Source organism: Balaenoptera borealis, assembly GCF_965194805.1.
Source record: "Balaenoptera borealis genome assembly, chromosome: 8".
NCBI classification, from domain to species: Eukaryota; Metazoa; Chordata; class Mammalia; order Artiodactyla; family Balaenopteridae; genus Balaenoptera; species Balaenoptera borealis.
This window is the reverse complement of record NC_138865.1, coordinates 52617153-52625441: the sequence shown is the minus strand read 5'-3', so window position 1 is coordinate 52625441 and position 8289 is coordinate 52617153. Positions and strand designations below refer to the sequence as shown.

The following is an 8289-nucleotide window of genomic DNA, read 5'->3' as shown; positions in this document are numbered from 1 at the left end:
CCCCACTCGCCACAACTAGAGAAAGCCCACGCACAGCAACAAAGACCCAACACAGCCAAAAATAAATAAATAAAAATTTTTTTAAAAAAAAAAGGAAATTCACAGAGGAAACTTGAATTTCCAGTGGACACTGTCACCTATCCTAGTGTGCTGGTCTTGAAGCTAAAGCCTCAGCTCCACAGCTATTCTTCTCAACTCTGCTCTGTGACGCTGGGGCTCCAGTTCCTTTGACTGCATTTCTGCTTTGCCAAAAGATTTCTTTCTTCTAAAGTTCTTCCATACAAGTTGCAAGAGATGGACTAGATGGCTGGAGGCAATTTTTCTGTTTTCCTGACTAGACTGTGACTGATAACAGTGACCATCAATTAGGAAAAGGACAACTAATGGTTGCTACTAGATGCTATCTGACACCTATGAAGTTGGCAAAAACTAAAAAGAATGATAAGATTGTGTTTTGGATAATGTGTGGGAGCACATATAAACTTATATGCTCTTGAATATGGATCAAATATTATAAAAAATATAACCATTTTATCGTGGAGAATTGGCGGTATGTATTTGCAATGTGTATGTATTTTGACCAGTAAAATTGACTGATGGCACCTTCTTCAGAGAAAGACTCTTACTTGGGTATAAGACACCTGCATGACACTTGTAGAAGTCTCTCCTCTGAAAGCACTAAATCCTGGGAAGGACCGGCTCTAGGATGTGACATTGCCAGCAATTATGGACCTGGGACTTTATGGAAAAGAGACTAAGATTAAACCTGGGAGAGCCCAGGATTGGAGAGCAAAACTTTACATTTCATAACTCCTGCTTTTTTCTTCCTGCCTCTGCATTGCTGCTGAAAGACCAAAAAACAAAACCAGTTCAGAAGCTATTTTTTATCTTTCTCATACTAAAAAAGCAACAAACAGTATTAATGAAAAATATATGTGACTATCTGCATTGATATGAGATCTCTCTTGTTTCCATTTTACTCACTTTTAAGGTAGATCAAAGTATCCTCTACTGATCATTCTTGCTCAAAGAAGTTTTACTAATTCCCAGGAAATCTTTTAGAAGTATAATACACAGAAAATGCAAGTATCTTCAACATACAGCACAAGGCAATTTCACACACTGAATACATTGTGAAACTAGCACCCAAGTTAAAAGTAATAGATTTTGCCCAGGACGTAGCACGTTTCTTATGTTGCCCTCCAGTTGCTACCTCAGAGCAGCTCTCCTTCTCCTCCCTGAGGGTAGCCACTCTGTGACTCTAACAGTCCTGCTTATTTCTGACAGACACACTTTTATGCCTCTTGTGTATATTTACTCATTGAATCCTGAGAATAATCCTATGAAAAAATACTACTATTGTCCCCATATTAAAGATGAGGAAACTAGGGAGTTTAGTGTTTGTGTTATTTGTCAAGGTCACACTGCTATTAATAGCAGAGCTGGGATCCAGTGCCATGAACCCTGGCTTCTTCTCACAGAGGTTTTGAATATCCTAGAACTCTCCTTTCACTTGTGCTCTCTTCCTGTGGCTTTCACTCTAACAGAAACCTTGAAGCTGGAAACGTGCACAGAACCAGAGCAGCTGTGTGGCTGGTCAGTGAGTTGGAGGGACTGAAGGTATGTATAAGGGAAGAATGGTTCAGTAAAGCAGGACTGGGGAGAAGGCGGGAGGAAGGTGCCAGGATCGGCAGTCAACACCGTATGTCACCAGCTTCCCTCGAGGAGATGACTCCTTCCCACAGGTATTTGCACTGACCACTCTTTCCTGACTGGGTATAAATCAGTTACACCTATGACATCAGGACTAACGATTCTGCATAATTTCCAGGACTTCCCTCAGTTCCATGGAATTCCACCTTTTGACAAGCATTTCCTGCAATGAAAGTGGTAGGACTGTTTCAAAGGACAAAATGGACAAATACTATTCGGAGATAGATTCGTACAGAAAAAATAAGGATTTAGGTTCTCAGAATAAAAAAAAACAACTCAAGTTTTCTTTCATAAGAATTGAAAAAATAAAAGTGCAAATTTAGTAAAATAGAAAGGTGAATATATTTTCTAAATTTTAATACAGTGTACACATAAAAATATCTTTTACATTAAAATATAAATAAGATATAAGAATAAATATATAAATATAAATATAAGTAAGTAAACAATAAATAAATAAATAACATCAGGGCAGTCACATCTTAGGGACTGATGCCCTTAGGGCTTAAGAATTTTAACATATACTTGCGTATTATTACTGACAAAGTATCAGCTGAATTAGTTCAATAAATTCTGTGATTAAAGTTGAAATAAGAGCCTTCCGAAATGACCAAACATATATGTGCAAGGGTGATATGGCATCTTAGTCAATGAGAAACATTTCAAGGTGACCCCAGGTCTCTATCCATAATTCTTATCCTTTCTTGCCAGGTGGTTGATGAAGACAAGGATCTCATGATTTCCACTCTGACAATTTCCCAGGCACAGTCACTGTATTTCTTCTCTTTCAGGTAGAGATGGATTCCCTGGAAGTACCTCTTCACGGCCAGTGTAGGGCCCGTCACTCCCAGGGCAGTTTCTTCATCTCCCATCACCTGCACCAAGCAGGCGTCCAGGTCCTCCAGCTGCTGATGGAGTCCAGTGCGGAGTTTGTCCAGGAGGGAGGTGTCCCAGGCGGCAGAGGAGCGCTCTGTGTGGAAGAGGCGGAAGATCTGCTGGAGCATCTCGTGGAGGACAGAGGTGGCCTGGGCCTTCGGGAGCTGGCTGCCATCCACCATGTCCTGGGGGAACCTGAAGTCTTTTCTATCCTTCAGACAGAAGCTAGGGGAGATTCTCCTCATCTGGCCCAGAACCATGAAGTTCTTCCTGCTAATCCGCACGTGGTTCTGAGACAGGTTGCAGCCCAGTGATCCACCAGGGCCGTAGCTGAACAGCACCAGGGCGGTCAGTAGAGAGAGCACGAAGGCCATGGGGCAAATGAGGCTGCAGCTGGCCTGGCTGAGACGGGCGTCTGGGGGAACCTTGGGGGTAGGTTCTCTGATGACATTCTTTCTAAGCAAGGCCATTAAATAGGGAACACAGTAATTTTCATTTTCTAAACACTTCTATACACTTTTACTTCCTTTTTTGGGTTTCATTTATGTATTCTCAGTGTGGTCTAAGAAGATGTTATCAATCTAAACCATTAATTTTGCACTTTTCCCCATAATTTCAGATGTGCCCATCCAAATGGATATTTATTAATCAAATGAGAAATGTCTTTGTGTTAAAGTCAGAAATGCTACAGGTATGTAAGTACATTCTCTCTCTCTCTCTCTCTCTCCTTTTCATGCATAAATATTGCTTTTCTCTGTTCCAGGAACAAATTTTTAGCCATGACCTTAGTCTCCATTTTTACTGCCTTACTTTATATAGAAAGGCAGGCTTCCTCAGCCCTATGGTTTCTGTACTCTTTTAGGGATTTACTAGACTACCTCTGGCAATTAAGCTCTTTGAAGCCAAAGAGGGGTTTCACAGCAGAGGCTGATGATTATAAGTGAATGAGCTTTTTAATATTTCTCTTCCTTCACATTCATACAGGTCCATGTGGTTATGCTTCAGGGGACCGCAAGGTCAGTACTAGTACCCTTTCTTTCTACCATTTTCTTACTGGAGACTTAGTCCTCCACAGGCTGGGCCAATACTCCCACCAGGAATACTGGTTCTTTTCAGAGAATATGGGTGTGGAGATCCTAATTCCAAGAGAATTGTATTTTCCCAGCAACACCTCACTCACAAGGGAGAGATCACATCTAGTCACACCCTCTCCTCTAGAGTGACAGAGTCCCCTTCCTAACATCCTGGACTCCCTCCCTGAGGGCAGGCTCACCACATCTAGAGGACTTTAAAATCTCCTTTCTGTGGAGGGGCTTGTTTATTGCTGGGAAAATAATTCATCTTCCAGGACCCTCACCCTTGCCCCTGGAGTGTTTGTGTGAAGGACCCTAGTCCTCAGTGGTGACCTCCTCTTCTCCTGACCTGTATCAGAAGTGTCAGCAGCCCTCAGATGCTGAGAGCAAAAGTGTGTTTTCTCTGAGGAGGTGGAAGAATCATCCAATTCTAATCATTTCACCCTGAGTAAACAAATAATTTTTATTTTACCAAATACAAATTTTATTATTCAACTCTTTTACTAAAACTAGTGAACACTTGTTACACTCAAAGTTTCTGAGCTGGGGGCAGAGAACTCAGTGATGGTGTTGTCTCTCATTAAAGCTTATGTCACAGAAACCAGTGAGGTTCAGTTGTTCATTCAGCCAGTTGATGCCACTGGGCTTCTCCCTTCCTCTGTCTCCCTCTGAGAATGCAGGGCAGTGAGGCCCAGGCTATTATGTCAGGGAGAAATAGCCTTGTTTCCTCTACTTGTGTGCAATTCTACATTTAAAGTTTTAAAGTTTTTTATAAATTATATTCACTTAGTGACTTATTGGGCAAAATTTGTCTTGCTGCTCCTAATTAGTTCTCATTCATGGTGAGGTAAGAGCAATACAGGGAAGTAAAAAAGGCAGAGGGGCTGCGGTCTCTATCATTTTCAATGCTTTAAATTTTTTGTTTCTCATTGCTACTTTCTTATAAAGTAAAATTCCACAATTATTTTGTGGGTGAAAAGAAAACTAATGTAAGGTGAAAGTCACGAATGTGAAAGAAGGGAAGTGATTTTCCACAGACACAATGACATATTCTAAGTTAGCAAAATTTAATACAAATAGTTGGGGAAGGGTAAAAGCCAATATGAATAACAGAAAGGCTGGAAAATGGCTGCTTCTGCCAGAAACTCAGAGAAGACCAAGTCTTGGGTTAACTGACTGCCTTCAGCTTTGCAAGACCAGGCACCTGATTTTTCTTTCATTTAATCAATATGTGATTATTTTTGAAGAAAGAGGGAAGAAGTCACACCGATCAGCTCACAAGCAACTGGCAACCAGAACCCAATGGCTAGAACACTAACCCTCTGTGGCAGGATCGTGGAGATCAGCCTTGCTGAGCATCTGTCTAGTTGATGAATCCACTCAGGCAATAAGAAGAGTGCTTTGAGAACACTAGATTAAACGGAAGGGAATTAGATGATGCCAAATGACACTGATCTTAATCTGGGTAATAGTAATCGTCATATTAAAAAGTAGCAACTGGGGACTTCCCTGATGGTCCAGTGGGTAAGACTCTGAGCTTCCAATGCAGGGGGCCCAGGTTCGATCGCTGACTGGGGAAGTAGATCCCACATGCATGCCACAACTAAGAGTCCACATACCACAGCTAAAGATCCTGCATGCCTCAACAAAGATCCCGCATGTTGCAACTAAGACCCAGTGCAGCCAAAATAAATAAATAAATATTTTAAAAAAGAGAGAGAGAGACAGAGTCTTTGCTGAGAGATGTAGGGAATATGTTGAAAAAAAAAAAGTAACAACTGAATTTTATTGCTTGCTTATAAGTAACTAGCCACTTTCTAAGTTCTATTAACTTGGTCCTCTCAGTAACCCTATTTCGATCACACTCACGTATACAGCTGGAGACAAATATCGATCTGGATGGATGAACTATTCCAAACGTACCATAGATACAAGGGCAAACCTTAGTGAGGGGCTTTTCTATGATTTGTCTGAAAGAGCCCATTAAAGAAAGTGAAGGGTGGAAAAGAACATGATATTTAGGAACCAACTAAATCAGCAGAGGGAGGAGAGTGAGATGACAAAGGACCCTTAATTCCACTTCAGATGCCAAAGGATTGCTGTCTCTTGTTTTGGAGGGCTACACAGGGTGTGGTCTGTCAACTGAGCTGACTTTAAGTTCTAAGCAAAAATAGGCAAAATCCCTATTAAACAGTTAGAAAGGAGTGGATTTTTCTGCCAATTGAAGGAACAAGTCTAAGATTTTATGAGTGATTTCTTCAACGAAATACAGTCAATAACTTTATTAATCCAACAACAGCAGACCTCTGGAATCTATGTATTTTTAACTCTTGAGTTTTCTTGTGAGTTTAAGAACAAAGTAAAAGCACCTAACGATTTCTAGCCATATGAGCTCTGACGTTTCTTCTTCAGGATTACAACTAAAAAGTCACTCGCCATCCGGTTCTACAAGAATGAAGTCACTAGTCACTGTAGTCCCTGACCGCAGCACGCCCTGTTAGGAGTTCAGGGTGGAGATGAGGAACAAGGCATGCCGTGCTCTGGGAAAACTGACAGAACAGGCCAGTAGGTCGTTAAATAATTTCCCAAGAAAATTTAATAAACGCAATTTCTTGCATGTTCTCCGTATGTAAAAAGCCCTAAAATCATTAACAGAGACATCTGTTCCTCATGACTAGCAGCAAGCTTCTAACAAGATGTGTTCTTGATTACATGTACCTACCTCACCAAAATCACCAGTATATACTGACCTCCCCCTTACGTCCTTGGGGGAGTTCGTCAGAGCTGACTGAAAGGCTGTCCTCCAGGTTATGGTCCTCAGTAAGTCCTCCCCAAAATATGAACTCTCAGCTCTCATGTTGTGGTTTGTTTTCAGTCGACAAGGGCCTCACTGATTTCCCAGGAGATCTCCTCAGGTCAGCCTGCTGTTCTCATTCTCAATGAAGACACCTCCATTTCTCACCTACAGTCCAGACTGGACATCCGTTTGTCTACTGATAGAGTCCAAATAAGAATCTCTACTCTTTATTGTTCCAACTATTGGTTAAGATGTGGGTACCGAAGAGGCCTTATGTATGACCAAGACGGAAGAGCATACATGCTTCCTAGACAGAAGCAGTGAAGGTTTTTAATGGGCTCCTTAGCAGGGAGAGTCTGGCTTGAACTCCAGAGTCACCCTCATGGTCTTGTACAGTTGTCTTTATTTAAATTTCTAGCCTCAGCCCATTAAAACATCATAAGATAATACTGAAGAATTGAAATAAAACTATTATTTAAAAAATGATTTGTTAATAAAATGATATTTTTAGCAGTAATATAGGAATGGTTTCTGCTTATTTTAGGACCCTAATCCTTAGGAAGGTTTCCAAACCTCTAAATGTACTTTAAATGTCCTTCTGACTTTAAAATACCTACTCAGTGCTGTATGCACCAACTGGAAAGAACAGAAAGATGATTGATCCATCAGTGCCCTCTTTCCAAATTGCCTAAATTAAATAAATGAATTTCCACTTAGCTCTGTGTTGCTTTTAGAAATTGTGACCTTGCAGTGTGCATGTTACTGATACCTGCCCTGCTGGAAAGGCTCTACCCCAGTTGTTGCTAAATATATTAAAATCCCTGCCTGTGTCCCTTCTATTCAAGCATGTTTTATTTTGTTTGTCTTTCAAAGGGGCAAAGACATCATGATGGAATGTACGAAATTTCTTGGATTGCATTGTCCCCAGGAATATCCTTCCCTGCTCTGTGACAACTTGCTGGGTCCTAAGGACGAAACAAGTTTGCAGCTGGCACTGAGGTAACCCTCGTCCCTTCCAAGACTCTGCAGGCTGCTGTGGTATCAGTGCTGGGGACACTGCTAGTGGCCACGTCCTTCTGGGAGAACTCTGTGCTATCGCACGCACCTCAACCTTTTCTTCTCTGAAAAGGAATGTTCTGGAGAAACACTTGCCTCAGTGCAGCTCATCTGTGTCCTTCCATGTCCTGAGGACCTGCCGCTGTTCCAGTGAACGCTTTCAACATCTCTGTTCTCCTTCCAAGTTCTCAAGCTGCTGCTGCCTTTCAACTCCATGTTTCCTGCGCTTTGGGCTTTTTGAGCAAATAAGAGTCCTGAAGCAGTTGAGTTCCTCCTAGTGCAGTCAGCACGTGGAAGTGTGCAAATAGAGGCACAGGTGAGCTCCTGGATTCTCCACCATTGTTCATTGTTGGGCAGGGTGCCATCTATTCGCTGTGTTTCTCTGGGAACCTGGACAGTCTGGACCTGCAGTGCTTGGCAGGCGGAGAGGGTGGAGCCATATGAGAGTTTCTGACAAACCTAGAACTTTCACTCAGCTTCTGCTTTCCATTGGTGGCTTTGTAGTCGTAAGGGGAAATTGACAGCCAGAAACCCTAATGGAGAAGGAAACAGCTGTATGAATGGGCAGTACAGCTTAATGCAGAGTGAATGGTGAAAGCACACTATGGATTTGTACACTGGGAGGAACTGAATGCTTGTGATATTTTAGTGAAAGAATGGGATCCAGGAAAACAGAGGAAGGGGAATTTTGCCATGTATCAGAATCAGCAGATAGATATATGGAATTTTATATATATAGTATACCTTATATTATATATTCATAAGTATGTAGCA

The 8289-nt window shown here is 41.6% G+C and overlaps 1 protein-coding gene across 1 annotated transcript; it reads right to left on the bottom strand.

Annotated features, from left to right (window-relative positions):
- Positions 1 to 86: 86 nt before the first annotated feature.
- Positions 87 to 3040, bottom strand: LOC309633867 (interferon omega-1-like). The gene has a single exon (XM_082403161.1). It carries the CDS (start codon positions 2961 to 2963, stop codon positions 2376 to 2378), a length of 588 nt encoding a protein of 195 aa, XP_082259287.1. The 5' UTR covers positions 2964 to 3040; the 3' UTR covers positions 87 to 2375.
- Positions 3041 to 8289: the final 5249 nt, after the last annotated feature.

Coding starts and splice junctions, on each gene's coding strand:
- LOC309633867 (XM_082403161.1), bottom strand. CDS start 2,963: ATGGCCTTCGTGCTCTCTCTACTGACCGCCCTGGTGCTGTTCAGCTAC.